Source organism: Colias philodice, chromosome 12 (genome assembly GCF_061535455.1).
Source record: "Colias philodice isolate Cphi_HAF_F1 chromosome 12, ilColPhil1 Martin Lab GWU primary, whole genome shotgun sequence".
In the NCBI taxonomy this organism is placed as follows: Eukaryota; Metazoa; Arthropoda; class Insecta; order Lepidoptera; family Pieridae; genus Colias; species Colias philodice.
Genome location: NC_143097.1, coordinates 8321032 through 8338838, shown reverse-complemented (window position 1 = coordinate 8338838; position 17807 = coordinate 8321032). Strand labels below are relative to the sequence as shown.

Sequence of the window (17807 nt, the reverse complement as noted above, 5' to 3'; positions counted from 1 at the left end):
TTCTTTTATCATTTTTAATGGTTTCTTCTGCTACTATGAATTTCCGGGTTATTTCGTCCAAATTGTGGCAGTCTCTCGTCTTTGTAGTATCCCCACGGAAAAAATTCAATAGGGTTTATGTCCGGAGACCGTGGAGGTCAGGCTAAAGGGCAAAAATACCCTGAAAGATGGATTGGTCGTTGCAGCCTGCGCATGCGCCGGTGACGCCTACCTTAAAGCCTGGCCTCCACGGTCCCTCGACCTAAACCCCATTGAATTGTTTCAATGGGGATACTAAAAAGACCTCGGCTACTTGAGAGAATGCCCCAATTTGGACGAAATAACCCGGAAATTCATAGTAGCAGAAGAAACCATTAAAAATGATAAAAGAACATTCAGCCATTAAAAAGACAACTTTTTACGGTGATGTCGCACTTGCATTGAGCAACAGCGGGGCTATTTTAAAAAAATTCTGGTAATTAAACACCTATTTATTGGTTTTAATGATCATCATGTTAATAAAAATTTTGCACTTACCACATTAAGATTTCAATTTTTCGATTGAAGCCTTCAGAATAATAAAATGAATTTTTTAGGATAGCTACCTGATCGATAGAGCAAGTTTTTAAAAGCCAAATGGAAAACCTTTTTTATGTGATTTTATTTTTTTATGGGCCCTTGAAGTTATGAACATACTGGGTAATTTTATCTTTCTTGGCATTTAATTGTTTTTTTTATTCCATTCAAAGATCTAACGATAGTAAATGTTACCATACTGAATTGGCCTATCTTTCAGCTTAGCACACAAAAAAAAATCAAGCATCTAGCGCAATAATTCACGTCACCATAAATCAAAATCTCATCGTACTCGGCGATAGATGAAAAATTGAAAAAAATGTAATAACTCCGAAAATACGAAAAATCGCATAACACACATGGGGGTGATTCGGATAGCCCTCTTGGTCCTCTACCTCCCAGCTTCCGTTCATCACTACTTTTTGGGACACCCTGTATATTTATTTTTATAAAAACTATATTTTTTTGCACTTCTTGCACTGTGTAACAGCTTTTTGTTTAAAATATAAGTGTCAAGCTTTGTCACATTCAATTTTTAAATTAATATAAATCAAAAGCTCATTTTTTATTATACACATTATTATACACTACTTCTGTTTCTTTCTTCTCGCCACTGGTATATGCGCAATCACTATCATCACTGCATACTACATAGTATAAAACAAAGTCGCTTTCTATGTCCCTATGTCCCTTTGTACGCTTAAATCTTTGAAACTACGCAACGGATTTTGATGCGGTTTTTTTTAATAGATAGAGTGATTCAAGAGGAAGGTTTATATGTAAGGTTTACATCCATTAAATAGTGGAGAAGAACTGTTATTTTTGAGGTTTCTAATGTGATGTCGTAAATAATTACATTTTTTCCGCTTACATTGCAAACGCAGGCTGAACCCTACGAGTTTTATCAAAATAATGTACTAAGTATTGTACACATTGAAAAGGTCTACAGAAAAGTCCGTGATGGTATATGTCTATCTCTTATGGATAACCCACAATAACTTTTTTTGTCATTTACTTTTTACGACAAATAATGGTTAATTTTCGAAGCGATTTTAACCAATACAGCATTAATCCTTAACGAATTAAATACCTTGAATACATTGTTCATTTAATGTATATCTATATGGCCCTTTACACCGTATGATTTAAGTGAATATTTTCGAAGATATTACAGATTTAAAAATTGCGAGACGTAGCGTTTGCGGCGGTACCGGCCGGCCGCCATTGCACCCGTGCGAAGCCGGGGCGCGGGCGGGTCGCTAGTAGATTATATGACTTAGCCATCTTAACAATTATTCAAACGCGCGTTCTTATTTTTTTTAATGAAGAATTTGTTTTTAACATTTGTCGGTGTTGAAAATATAGTATTTTTGCGTACTATATAAGTTTTCAACAGTATATAGTACGCAGACCCGAAATATAGTACAATACTATATATTATAGTACGGTTGGCAACCCTACCCACAACATTGGAAGCATTAGAATAATTTCAACGAGAACCGCAAAGAGGATTATTGCCTGCTCTTGCAAAGTAAACAAACGGGAACTCCCTTAAAACCTTTGCCATTGAAGGCACCCTGTCTCCCCGCAAAAGTATAATTTCGATAAGTAGGAAACTAAATTAAAATTGTGTAAAGTATCTTCTCGTATTTAGCTTAAATGTAATCTTGTGATAGATGAGAAAATGTATCTTCAATTCTTTGTCTACTGAATTACACTTAAGTATTTAAAGTGATAGACTTATTTATTGTTACTCGCATAATAGTTCCATACATTTTATCTAATCTAAAAGACTTTGCTCAAAATACACTTAAAATAAATGAACACCAGTCATTTTTTGGTTAAATAAAAAACTGGTACCTTTAAACCTGTGCTTGATTTTAACTAGATCCAAAAATGTTATCCAACAATCGATAGCTTCAACTCATTGACGGTACAACTAATTCGTATATATTCGTTACCACTACTTATACCAATATTTATCGGCTGATAAAGTGCCATGTATAGTTAGAAGGTACTTTAATACTGCTCTTTAAGTGATGTCGCCATTCATCAGCTGATAAAGTATGTATAGTAAAGACTTACCCAGAGGTCTGTCGGGGTCGTGACGGCGGCTGCAGCACTTGTTACCCATGGCGCGGCCCGCCCGCTACGCCGCGCCAAGCCGCTTCTAAAACAAACAGACATGACATTTTAGTATATTATAGTCTGATTTTGACGTGACAACGTCTTATAATTCGATAGAGCCGGCTGCACGCACGAAAAAACATGACTCATGCGGCGTTACCTCGCTCTGAGGCGTTCCATGTAAGGCTTGAAGTGCAAGCGAGAGCGCGGAACGAGCGACAAAGAAGCAGAATCGGACATTGTCACGTTCAACTATCGTCAGTAAACCGACTTTACAGACAACCAATTTTTTTTTTCTGGAAGTTGGTATCTTGCGAAGTATGTGAAAAATGTTTTATTGCATTATAGATGAAGTTGATGTTATAGTTGGGGATTGGATTGAATATTCTACGATCGTAGCTTTGGAAGAGTATGTTTAGGAAATAAGCTTTGGATTAAACCAATAGGCGTATAATAAGTCCGTAATCCCAATATGGAATAGTAATTTATTTCTAGTTAAGAAATTTAAAAACCACTTGAAGAGAAAATATTTCTGCAAAATATGAACAACGATATATGAAAAGTCATTCTATACGTGAATGGAAACTATCAAGTGCGGCTAACGTTATCAGTATTTTGCACGTGTTTACTTCAAGGTTTATTAAATTGTTATATATTATTTTGCTGTTTTTCTACAAACAATCAAAAATTCAATAGCACACATATTAAATACACATAAATATACTTTACCAATTTATTACATACAATTATAATAATAACATCGATTATTTTTGTTGAGCATTGGGAGATACCCAACATTTTTGGACTGAAATCTTTTGGTAATTGTAATGTATCTTATTAAAATTGATCTCTCATCTTACTCAAGTTTTCTACCTCTGACGTATAACCGAACATGTAGGTCAGACACCATTGGACAATAGTGGCTCAATCGTTAATCCTAATTGCATTAATCATTCTTATCAACTTGTCTTCCTTATCGCTATATCAACAAGCAGTTCCCACGACACTGGCAGATAACAGTAATGCCGATACGTGATCGGAAACGGTTCGATCGACAGTGATTTATGTTAGTTTATCAACTTTCCGTTTCAGTCAATATTTAAGGTACGTATCTGCAGGATACATTCCGACACTCATCTGATAAATGAGACGAGTTTTAGCTCTCTTATATTTCATGTGAACATCAATCATTTAAGTTTCTGAAGATATAATAGCAATCATTGTTCCTTCAACTTTCTCGTAATTCAAATTGTTTTTTCTTGAGCAAAAGTTATACGCATTACAAATTTTCTTTCATCGTCAAGCGCGATTAACACAAAGGGATGAAGCCAAAGGAATGTGAGATTAAAAACCAGTAAAAGCTCTATTTTTATTTCAACTGTAACAAGCAAAATAAATTAAAATAGCCTGGTGCGAGTTCAAGTATTTCAAGTGCAATAATAGTTCGGAAACTACAATTAACGTTAAAGCAAGCATTTCCATTGAAACTTTCGCGGTTTATTGAATGAAATATTCAAAAACTCGATTTTTATTTCAATAGATGAGTACGTACTTACGATAAACCTTGACCCTTTGTTGCGTTCGACTGATCCGAATCTTATTTTCATAATTTACACATTTCGTTTTATTACGGCCGATATTTCTTGCTGTTCAACAATTTCATTGGAATTCATTAAAGAAACAAGGCATGAAAATAATTCAGCTGAATTATACAATAGTCAGTATTAACGACGTATCATTTTCATAACAATTTTTAATAAAGGAATGTTTATGTTGGCTCTTATTCGTTACAAATTTAATATTACTCATTTAATAACTAAGTCACGTCATGTCTCGTCGTAGAATAATATACTTTCGGCTCATCAATTTCACTGGTCTTTATTACTTGTTAATAAACTAACATTAAATTTCTTGTCTTAAAGCGGTACACACATTTTCAGTTAACTCTGTCTGAGAAGTTGCCAAGACTTCCAACATAACATAAAATAACATAACTATATTTTAAGCTCCACAAAGGCAATTGGAACCTATACATACATCGATAGAAAACAATACAAAAACCAATTTGAAAGATTACAAGTCTTAACAATACTGAAACATATTATTCGTCTTTCATCTTTGATTCCTCAAATCCCCAATTAATAAACTGTGAACCGTATCCATTGTGCATATATTCATAACAACACGAGCTGGCAAAAGAATTTCAATTAAGTCTCCCCACCGATGAAAGGCTGATAAATCACGTAAATTTAAAACGCCATAATCCTTGTGTGGAATTCGTGTCTGCGTGCATCGACACATCGTATAAAATACCGGACGTTATTGTACTTTAATGACACGTGGTCTGATTATTGATAAACCGATAATCATTTTCTTGCCGTAGCTGTTAGTTCGTAAATGGTATGGACTGGAATATGATTGATGTCGTCATCGACGTATTGCAACTATCTGCATAACTTTTAATTTGAATTAAAATGTTTTGCAAGAAAACACTGGTATAATTAACGATTTTACTTCGCATTTATTGGTAGAGCTAAAAGAAAAGAACGAAATCTTGAAATTAATTTAACCCTGTATCTGTGTGAGAGATTTCAAACAACTTAGTGACGACAAGAGAATGTTTTCTATTGATAATAATAAGGGCGTTACTGTACATTAACAAAAGGATAGAAATAGAGAATATTCATTTAAGATCAACCCTTTAGTAACAAATGGTGAAGCTGCCCGAGCATGAAACAATTACAATCTTTCCCGATTATGAATACTATTTCCATCGATATAACCAATAAGTCAAATAATATAGTTCTGTTTTGTATAAAATACACAGGACGTTATTATACACGGCACGTGGCTGTATTGACAAAACTTTCGTCTTTGTTCGACGCGAGTTTCTCGAAATCTTGAGCCCGCATTATTGGTAAAACATAAGTGTAGTTCATTGTGTTCTGGCTAACGAACCCATTTATGGACTAATTTCCAGAATCAAAACCGACATTTTTATTGAATAAGATAAATATTAAGTTTACTTATAGATGCACTCACATAAATCGACCAAATAAATCCATATTAAGGTACTAAACAACATTTATTTGAATTATTATTGAATAAAAAGGTAGTGCCTTAAATTATAATTACCAGGAAGGAAAACGAGCCCGAAACCAAGAATGATCTTACTAACAAAAGGATAAATTAAGAACTTGTTAAGTGACCGTAAAGAAAACGCAGACGACTTTTATATAGACGCTGAGATTTTCAGGATAATGATAAGCCTGTAATATTCAGCAAATATCTGACCTACTTTCTTGTACTTGTTAAAGATTAAGCGATTATTGTCTGATCTAATTAAATTTTTAAAACGACGGATGTTAACCAGTACCATAGTTGTATATTTTTTATCTGGCTGTCAACAAATTATTATTGATAACTAGTTATAATATTAAATGAAATATATTTAGGTACCTAACACGCATTTTGTACCAAATGACAAATCTAAAACAAAGGGCATTTATTGAACAATACTGTTATCTGAAATACATAGCACCGAATACATCAGCGATTCCTTTGTCTCTATGGAGAGGAATCAAGTCACAAAGGCCTTGCATAAATTAAACGGCATCAAAAGTAATCTTCTGTTATAAATATGAAGATTATTTATAGGACCATAAGGCTTAATTATGTGTACACATAATTTCTCCTTAGTCAATACAATAAGGACTTCCAAATTAGAAGTTCTTGTGTGATCCTCGAAGAAAGTTAAGGTGGTATCGGAAGCGGGGGACGAGACGCCCCAACCACTTGTTGTCGCCAATCAATAACATCACCATCGCGACGTTGCTCAAGCAGACGTATATAATCTTGCATACGTCCCAAAATTCATCAACTTAATGTGCACACCTTAAAAGGATATTGGTAAGTCTGTCACAGAAATAAAGAAAGCTTAATTCCGCCTTCTTCAAAACTTAATAAAGCATTGTACAAGTACGCTTAAATTAAACAAAGAAAACAAATCCTCCGACGGCTATTTGTACGAGGGTGTAAGCAATAAAAGGGCTTAGCTGGGGTCTGTCCAAACAAAGTGTTGATAAGAAAATAATCAATAGCAAAACGGAACATCTTTTAAAACATTTAACGAATTCAAATTTACAAAGGGCCTTCTGTATTCCAACATGGATCTAAATTGGGCAATTTAGACCGTTTTGCAATTGAAATTTCGGCGAATGGAGTGAACTTCGATGCCCCTCGCGCATGATCCGAAAGCGGTCAATAACCCGTGGGCGGAATCTTGAACTTGAACCACAATACAAACGTGAAAATGCCAATGTTTTTATCTACAATCTTAAGTAAGATATCGACAAATCTGTTGACAATCTCATCAGTGGAGTGGCCTCTTATGGTGACGATTTCCAGAAGGAGATTAGTTAAGTGATAAAGGAAATTGGCAGAGTACGGTCGCAATGACATTTTTATACATTGCTACTCGGAATAAAGGAAACCATTTTATGAATGATGCAAACCTAAACGTTGTTTTGCTAAAAGCTTTTAAAGGTGATGTTGTATTTTTAATTTCTTATTACGAATCTGGCAGGCTATTTATATTCATTTCAGGACGATAATATCCAGCTGAATAAATATTTTGGCATTTAGAATACGCCGAGTAATTATAACATTAAAAAAACGTCCAAAAATCGTGAGTCTTTTTTATTCAACACTAATTAGTGAATATGAAAACATTGAGAGTATACTGGTTAGTTAGTTTCCACACGTTGGTTTTGTTGAACTTGACAATGATTTGTATCTAGAGGACGTCGGACGCCCGTCAAGCGCAGCTGCCTCTGAGACAATAGCCTGCACTGAATGCTGTTATGATTAACGTACTAACTCAACAGGAGCTTTGGAGTGAAATGTGTCGTGTAATTAGAGATCTCAACAACAATGCTGCAAGTGCGATAAACTTCTAGATTCACCGCCCACACATTTATGTATAGACGTTGAATATCTTATCATTTTCCTTAGTAATTTAACATTATATATCTTGCAACTTTCCCAAACGCCCATATTGTATATGTTCCGCCCAAAGATATTCTACTCCCTTCCAGAAGATCGGCATTATATCACCATATGCGGTAACATAATATTACATGTTATTATCGCATAACGTTCGCTGAATTGGAGAGCCGGATGCCCGTATTGCTAACCCTGCCACTTCCTATTCTACTATCTTACATCAGGGTCCCGAAACCTATTTAAGGATGGCAACATATCCGCATATGATTATTGTATGCTGTCAATTATTATAGGCGTATTTTGCTTTTAGTCGTACTAGTAACTAAAAATATATTCCACGTTTGTACACAATAATAATACTAACCACGTGTCAGATTCTTTTTATTACAACAAAAATGGTTTTCAATAATACTACAGTTGTACAGACTGGTCCAGTTTTAATTTAAGCGGCAAATGTACTTGACATGGTTTACTGAACGTTAAATCCAAATAAAAAATGCCAAACCTCAGCAAAAACAGAAAGGTGCTTATCATTTAAAGGATATACTCGTATTGATAACCGTTTTATTATTTTTTTGAAATAAAACACAGAACGAATTGCAATTGATCCGCATCGATTTGAAGCCAATTATACAGATTCATTCTATAGTCTGCATACACATACAATAAATTACAGATCGTTGCATGACTTTAAAGGAACATTGTGACGCACGGCCGTGAAATCATTAGAGCGAATAAATGCAATCTATAAGCTGGTTACAAACTAGGGAAACGTTCAGATACTGCACATGCAGGAAGCGTGGTAACAAATGTTCAGTATCACATCTAATACCAATGTGTAATAAGCCTTATTAAAACTCAATACACGCTTGGATGGCACTCTGAAGGTATTACGAGACGCTTTCCGCCGGAAACCGCGGCTGTGAGAACCTTGTTAATGCGTTTACGGAGACTCGATTAGTTAAAAAGATCTACGTTTAATTCGTTGTTATGAGACGTAAACGTAATTAGCTCAGTGTTTTTACGGTCTTATTATAAAGGTAGGTATTTAGCGTCAGGAAGACTTTTTACAAAACTCGAGTTTAACTAATTGCTTTCCACTGTGTAAAATTACAAAATATTATTTCTTTACTATATAAATCTATGCGAAAAGTCACTTCTAGGTACATTGTCGCAACACAATACCTACCACCTACTTTATCAAATGGAACGTACATTTCTTACATAACCAAAGTCAACTTGTTTGTTTGTAAATGGCAACCGAGTAAAAACAAAATGCGTTTTTCTTGCGCCGCCCCGTAAATCTCGAGCCAAAAATATCTCGGACATTTCCACATAATCCCCTCGGTTTACGCAATATCCGTTTGAACCGTGCGGACTTTGGGATACCTCGTGTAATAATAAAGGATACGATTTGAGAAACCGTATGACTTCTTTAACAAAAATATTGGGTTACTGTGTCAATTGTTATTGTTTCTCTTTCATGATAGTTACTCGGGTCACCGCCGTAAAAGGTGAGATCAGATCTTTTGGCTTACATGAGGACATAGATTTAACAAGCAAAGGCATTTTTGTAATAATACAAAAGTAGGGTAAGTAGGTGAATATTCTGAACCTACACACTTGCTTAGGTACTTATTATCAAATGTATATAAACATTGTCATAAGCATAACACATCCATTCATAACAGAATTGGGAGTGAAGTGCCAGTATGATTGCGAAACAATTAGTAGAGAAAACTGAACGTACACGTAGTATTTTCTTAATAAACAGTTAGCTTCACAAGCAGCTGGTTTCTGATTGCTGTCCGTCACGTGTTTAAGAAGCTAATCTTGTTATTGCCACGTACCTACAACATTTGTAAGGTTTTACACGAGATAAAGGAAGAAGTCATAAAACTATTAACCACGGCACTATGTTTGGCCTTCACGACCATTTAACTACGAAATATGCAATGTATTGATGTGATGCCAATAATAATAGATCATTCAAATTTGTACTCGGACAATACGTAATTTTCATATCGAGTAGAAAAAAGATTTCCACTGGAAATAGAACACGTGTAAGTTAAATTACTAAATCTTGGTATAATCACGTCTTCAAGATACAATGAAAGAATACAAGATGAGGTAATATACCAGATCACTTATTTATTCACAGAAAGTTTCATAAAACATAAGCATGGGACATAATGAAAATAATAATTTGGCGATCAACATCGAAATATATCACATTTCGAATATCAACATTCAACATCGTGACTAAATTTAAAAACTAGAATCAAATAAAGAAACGGTAACCTTTTCAATCTAACTAGACTCAACGTTAGACAAATATTATTACACCAATTAAATGTTATACAAAATAAGGATAAAAACAAGTTTATTAAACATGTCGTAAGTATTATGTATTCAAATAAGATTTTATTTGGTGAATTAATTTCCTTTACTGGCTGATTAAAATATATTTAGTTAACCCATTTCCTTCTGTGCGGGATGTTTATGTTTTAGAGCGCGCATGTTTACAACATCAACAAAGTATTACGGCTTATCAAAACATACGCAAGGTACAGAAAAGTTCTATATAACTTTTAACGCTAATGTCTAATTCACCTTTTTTATTATTAATCGAATTCGATAACGTTTTGTATTTGTTAGCTTCTATAGCAATTACAACAGAAAAGTTTTCAGACGAAGAAATAGAATCAACAGTAAAAGGCATAGCAGTAGAAATAATAGTCAGTTGAGAAATTTTATATCCAAACCAATTAACAGGCCTTAAAAGTCAGTCAAGAGATAGCATACGTCTTGAGACAAGTGAAGAGTTTTTACTGACGATAAACTACTTTTGCTTTCTAACTTTCGCCTTTTATTTATTAACTATTTGTAATGATACTGCTAGAAACACATACAGTTACTGTTTAAGATATGCTGCACGTTTGGTATTACATAGATAGATGTTACAAGAAGATACCTATAAATATTGAGTGTATATTACATATTATGTTGTTAGTAAATAGGTTAATGTTGTCATGACTCAAACTGTGGGAACGACGGGACTCCCGCAGTATGGATGAAATTAGAATGAGCTTTCATACCTACAAATTGCTTGAAAACTTTTTTATAAATTTGTTTTAGAGAACAATAAATCGAAAGAATATTTCGACAACACAAACTAATAGATTTGAAATTTGAATATATTTGAATTATGTCTTTACGAATAAGGATATATTTTTTGTTCTAAGTAAACTCATTACTCAACGAAACATTATCACATTTTTTATACAATTCTTCATCAATGCAGGCCATAAAAACATCTGTTAGTATGTCACCACAATACAAGTCGGTTAGGGGCAAGTAACAAAACCGCCTTTGTCTTGGAACACCAACTTACGTCATTGCATTACGAAGAACAATTTGGCATGCAAATCGTATTCGCTGCTCTCTTAACAATTCGCTTAGCAGGGAGGATATCAAAATTATTTACATCACGCTACGGTAATACGATTGTAAGAAAACAGTAATTGGTTGTCTCACTGTTGCTCTCATAACGACTATAATTGAATACATCATAAACAACTTTTTTGCTTTAAATATAATATTTAGAAACTAGAAATATTGCAATAACCGTTTCATAGCAATTTTCTTCTCGTTGTATTCAAAATAGTATGGAAATCACTATAAATCGAAATTGTGATTGATTTTCCAGTCTGCGCAATAATTTCACATTGATCAAGCATGAGCAACTGTGCTAATTTGCTAACTCCTTTGGAGCGTGCTCCGCTCGGTTGTCAAAATCAGGCTTCCATACACATGTTGAATGGTGTCAGAAAGCGAGTGCGCCCTCCTGTCGCCGCTGGTCACGTCGTGGGGCGCTCGCGATCAATACCGCAGGGCTTCCCTGTTCGGCTTTACCCTAAGGCCATGAAACCGTTCACCCGACTCGCTCACGGTGCAATTCAACTAATGTTTACTCTAAAACAATGCAGATACTCCGTGAATGTATGCGGTTATTGGTTCATCGTTCACATCTGTTCTAAATTGTTGTGAAGTTTGTCTTGGGCTCAATATTATGTCATCGTACATTGCGACATACGTTGTATATTGGCACAGACTGCTTTATATTTGCAACTCTTATTATACTTGTAAAGTGATTCCTTCTATTGTAATTGGATGTTCATGTAATCTATGCAGTTGAAATTCCTTATATGGAGTGCACAATTACGTTTGCAAAAGCTATAATCGATAATTACATTATCAGTGGTAATTTTGTTCACTCTGAAATGTAATCGAAATCACTTGATCGCCGGAAATAGATCATTGCGAAACATTCGATGTGTAGAAAACTGGTTCTATACTATAACTATTTAAATCCTATTCGTAGGTACTGGATAACCAGTAGACATATTGAGTCAAGTCTAGGCATTCGTGGCCAGACCACAAGGGCCCTTATCAAGGCCTAGACAGAACTCCGCCGCTTGGAGTGTTCACGCATGATAAGAGTTCGTTGATGGCTGACTTCAAAACAGCATCCTGATAGCAGTTAAATACATGCACACTCTGAAGCTCACACATGATTTATTAGCTAGAGGTAAAAATTCAGACCACTTAGTATAAAATAAGGGAAATTTAAACATCAGGCAGAACGATTTCACCTCTATTTCATTTTTTTTTTCGCCGCCAGATTTTAATAGTCAACGCTATTACCATTAGAACAACATCGTTGTAACACGGTAAATATATAGAGTATAGACTACTAAAGCGAAGACGCGGGTCATACCCACATAACTACAACTAAGTAATTTAATTTTCACATTAAACATTACATTCATTAGAGCGGCAACACATGAATTATTTAATAAACCAGTTAATCAATTGGTTTATAAAGTCAATTAAGAGATGCGCTACATTCCAAGCAATTTATTATTTTGTATTCAAGAGACAAAAGCGTGGCTGAACGGAGAAACATTGTTGAAAATTACGAAGAGAAACTGCAATTGGAATAAAGCTAGCGCTCTGCCCAGATGTGCTATTATTTTTCATATAAGCATCACTAATTAAAATCTAAATATAGGTCCAGTGAATATAAAATTGTTTATTCATAGAGGATTAGCACATAAATTATGTTTACAAAGTCATTTAAAGTGTATATTTTCATTTCTTTCCGCTTGAGTGACAACAGAATGTCGATATACTTAAACTTCATATAAATTATTTATAGCTCTAACGAGAGCAATTGTTTCATTCGATAATTCAGCAAATTCGGCATCTATTTTTGGCCTGTACATATTCTCCAAGATTCAACACTAATGGACCGTTTTGCCGTGACTCAATGAATTTCGGTTAGAATATTCACCATTTTATTCGTCGACCCCTCGGCAATTCGAAGGTTCGTAACGAACTGAATGAGCCTATAAGAGAACGTCACGACCCAAGCTTTTGTTTTTGTGCAAAACAACATCCCGTTTAATATATCCCTTATATCCCGTACAAAGTACCTATCCGAGGGTTATTTGGATTAATGCAGGAAAAATATACATAGATTTAGATTTTCCTCTTATCCATGTAATATTTTTATGTAATATTTATCCATGTAATAGTTTTAGAAGTATTCTCATTAAAACCAATATTGACAATGTTATTTTAATAAGTTTTCTCAACACAATCTATAAACGAATGCAGTGGAATGAAATGATAGAGATACCAGAAGTAAAAATTTCGAAGCAGTGGCCCATGTTGTAAGAGTGCTTAAAGTAATAGCCAAGACTTCGAAAAACTCGTAACAAGTCTCATACTAACTAATTTCATCAGGAATCCTGCTGTGTGGATTTATGAGTGTCGCCGAGACGAGAATTCGTTACGACTTAGATAAGAAACGCCATATTTCGTATGAGTAAATTATTATCGAGTAGAAAGTACTATGTTTTAACTTTTAAGAAATCCACCCCAAGTGGTGAAAGTAGTGTACATAAAAAGCATTAACATCATACATTTAAAGACCCGTGCAAGAGCAGTTGTAAATGGATTAAAGTTCTATTTTGTAAAAGTAAAGTAAAAATGGATAACATAAAGGAATTCGCTGCGATTTAATTTCCCAAGCTTAAGCTACTCTAGATTCGAAGAGCTGAGTGTTCCTGTTAAGGCAAGACCTTACGGTCGTCTGCAATTTATTACCTCGTTCCGACAAGACTAACTGCTATACCGGGAGGCAGAACTTTTGCCAGTATTTTTACTTTGCACCCAAGTAAAGCAGCAGTTATGTAACTATTACAATTATCACTATTTCGTTTACAACTGACAATAAAAGCTAAATTAAGAATAGACCAGCTGATGCGCAAATGCCGTGTACAGAATTAATTTAAAATTATCGTCTGTTCTGCACCTGTTGTCGAGCCTCCCCTTCGAAGAGGGTGGTCTATATTAAAATTATCAATATCCCCGATTAACAACGCTTGTGGAATCCTTATGTTGAATATAATAAAGCGCAATTCCTGAAATAAAGGTAACTCGGTCACGTCATTCTTGATCAACCCGCATTGCAGTTTGGATTGTACTTCAAACCGTAGAAAAGGCATTTAATCTGTGAAACGGATAACTGACACGAAGCTTTGTAAATTTTATTGTTTTACCTATTTGTTGTTTCCGTAAAAATTTCAAAAAGTTCGTGCCTGTGGCCCAATTTTTAAACTTTACAGAAAAAACGAAATATGAAGTTAATTTGACCTTATTTCTAGTATTCATTTATATTCGCAAAAGATTTATTGTTTATCTTTGCATGTACGCATAATTAATTTGAGTAAATAATCACATTTAAAATTGAGAGCCGCGTAGAACCAATGTATCGCGTTTCACCCTAACCTCCCCATTGCGTGTATTATTTCTGTATCCCTCTCGCTCCTCCAGTGAACTGCATGTAAATAACTTTACAGTCGGTATTTGGAGCACACTCGAAAAGCAGCGGTCGTTCATAATTCGTATAGTTCTACATAAAACACCCTATTGTTGCACTCTAGAGAGCCGTTGAAAACATTTTATGCCCCAGTTAGGCGCACCTTTTTTGTACGTAAGGCACAAAAGTCTCGTATTAAATTATAGGCTGAATACAACTTACGTCAGCAAACATGATTGAAATCAACAAGTGTGACCTCTATTTTTTCTAATAATATTACTATTCAGGAAATAAGTAATGAAGATTCATTAGACGCCATTAAAGTGAACATGAAGTCGTCAGAAGCGAATGGGTAGGAAGCAAGTAAAAATGAAGCGTGTAAAAATAATAAATTACTGTTGTTAAAAACAAAGAATTCTTTATAGAATCCGTGACTGACCTCTTAGTGCCACAAATCATTACATACAATGCTATGCTTGATGGGCCATGGACGAACACGAGCAGGCTATTAGCTGATAATTATTATCGAGAAATATTACCGTATATGAATATTAACATGTAGCTTTTATTACACACATTAATATACATTTGAACTTAATAGGAATTGTGGTTTTTGTTACATACGTGTGCTTCAAAGATGTAATGATAACATTATCAAAACCGACGTGTTTAATTACTATACCCTCAAACTTTACGACAAACCTTTGGCAAACCTACAAAAAGCCTCGCCAATATCACAATTCTGGTAGTTCTTACTAGTTTATACTAGGTAGTGATCTACTGAGGAGGAGCCGGTGCATTGGGAAATGACCTGGGTACTTATAAGCTCAGAGGATATGGAATCTACCCAAATATATTTATTTTTAAAATACACCATTCAAAAAATACCTAAGTGGTTTAAGCATACGACTTGACCTTTAATTTCGTTTAAGATTCTTGACTCTATAAGACGTTTATGAAGAAACAAGCCCTCCTACGCGACGATAATTTATAATTTAATAGAAGATTGCTTCAGATAAACGAAATTTTCTTAGAAACGTTTGTAACTTATTTAATTTAATATCTTATAAATTACGAATGAAAGCAACCTAGTCCTAGGCTTGTGACACTCTTGTTTCTTAAATAGCCCAGGTATATTTTCTAGACCTATTCCTCTACAATAATTAATCAATAGTTTGTCTAAACTCAAAGCTTCAAAAGAATAACTTATAATACACACTTTTCCTTGATAACATCACATCACAAGCGAAGCTTATTAGACACATAAATCATGTGTAAGTAGTTTGCATAACGTGCTTATTCCATATTAAAAGATCATAAAGTAAATGGATCGTGATTGATGACAATAGAGATTTTCATTGTACGTTACATGCTATCACTTTCAACAATATGGCTTATCGCTGAGGCTTTCTACCGCGAGGAAAGTTGCGAATTTTGCGTAACACGGCTCGTCACGTTATGCGTTCACACAAGGCTCATAACCATTACCCGTGTTCTTATTACGCATGTCGATAATTATTTCCACCAAATTGGTGGGATATTAGAGATATTACGCGAAACGTGACCACATCACGTTTTAATAGTCAGATTATTAAACATGAGGGCTGCAATCCTAAACATAAGTGTATGTTTTATCTACGTATATTGCAACATAAAGCGCAGCTGCGCTGACCACACGCCTCGTTGTGACTGACATGTGATTATAGGTCTAGATATATCAGGGTTATCACAAACAACTCTTATACTCACATTATTTTTATATAGGTAAGGGCCGCATTAAGATAGTAAACAAAACAGTTACATATATTGCTTCCGTGCAATATTGCGTTACAATATTACAGTTTGTTTAACAATATAGAACACCTCAATTAATAAACATTTAGACAACCGTGATTAATTACATTTAATAACAACAGAACAGCAAATAATTCTTCGCATTTAAGTTCTGCATCATTAAATTGACGCAAATATTCAGTATTACATTTGCCCAAGTATTACGTATTCAAAATTCATACGACGTAGTTGAAGTCGTGATATGACCCTAGGAATCGAGACAGACTGAAGCTGGACATGGGCAAACGTGCACGTATGCCATGCTCAATTTAACCCTGGAAAGAGAGTCTACGAACTCTGAGGACCAACATGATTATAAGGTTTACGCTTCGCTGCACCAAATATAAATGCGCATAACGATTAAAAATAATTGCAACACACTGATTGCATATTATTTTTAATGTATACTAACTATTGGCGAACGTTTCTAAGCTTCAGGTAATACGAATGAATTGTAGGGCTTAGTAGAAGCTTCTCTAGTGTATTTGTGGATATTTATAAAAGATAATTATGTTCCCTGTATAAGAACACATAATAGGTAATCATACTTCCAAGTCGTATTTTATATTGAGTATTCATCGTAATGCCATTTTGCATACAAAAAATGGATACACTTAAGGAAGGTCGTCCGGAGGCAAAATGCGCAAAAGGCGCAATAAACCAGTTTAATTTAAAGAAGTTTATTTTTTGTTTTTCATGTTATTATCATTCATAGTGTTCGTAAGTTATGAAAAAATAATTGTTCTTTATTTTAAGGAAAACTGTGCGTGCAATGCATAAATGTATCCAAAATAAACGTGATATTTATTCACAATAATTTCAGTTTATTTTTTATTATTCTACATATTACGTAACAAATACAAAATTGAAAATAGGTACTATGAGTTAAATTAACGATACTTAGACAGTATACAAAACAGATAGAGAACAAAAGTGTATTTGACGCAGAACATTGAAATGTTATAAATCTAGGATCGCATTGTTGTGGCAACAAAAGCTGGGATAAGTCCCTTCAGTTTAGCCGTAAGTGGAGTGGCAAGTAGCACGCTAGACAAAACGGCGCAGTCGATACATTTGCAGGTCCATGAACTTGAGACTATCGCTGACGTATTTTTAGCTCGACGCATTCATACAAAAACCGCATTCGCAGTTCGCACACCAGGCATGCATGAGTAACCCTCGAATAAAATAAGCATCGAACTAGATATGTGTCATGTTGTGAATAAGATGCACGAAGATATCACTAGATTATTTAAACAATTGTAATAATTAACTACGTAGCAATTGAAAAGCTGTTATTAAATTTTTAATATCATAACGTATTATAATAACACGTTAACATGTGTTGTTATTACGCCAAATATGCGTCGATTTGGGGACAAGATTGTTCAGTCATGAG

General features: G+C 34.5%; 1 protein-coding gene and 1 long non-coding RNA gene across 2 annotated transcripts in view; both read right to left on the bottom strand.

Moving 5' to 3' along the window:
* The window catches only part of LOC149484186 (uncharacterized), a 64753-nt gene that overhangs the window by 17310 nt on the left and 29636 nt on the right, over positions 1-17807 (bottom strand). The window lies entirely within an intron of this gene.
* Src64B (Tyrosine-protein kinase Src64B) overlaps positions 1-17807 on the bottom strand; it is a 41433-nt gene that overhangs the window by 9288 nt on the left and 14338 nt on the right. Inside the window, exon 2 of the mRNA XM_089701865.1 lies at positions 2641-2725. Within this exon, the coding sequence (XP_089557991.1) occupies positions 2641-2689 (49 nt within the window). The 5' untranslated portion in view covers positions 2690-2725. The remainder of the gene's footprint in view (positions 1-2640; positions 2726-17807) is intronic.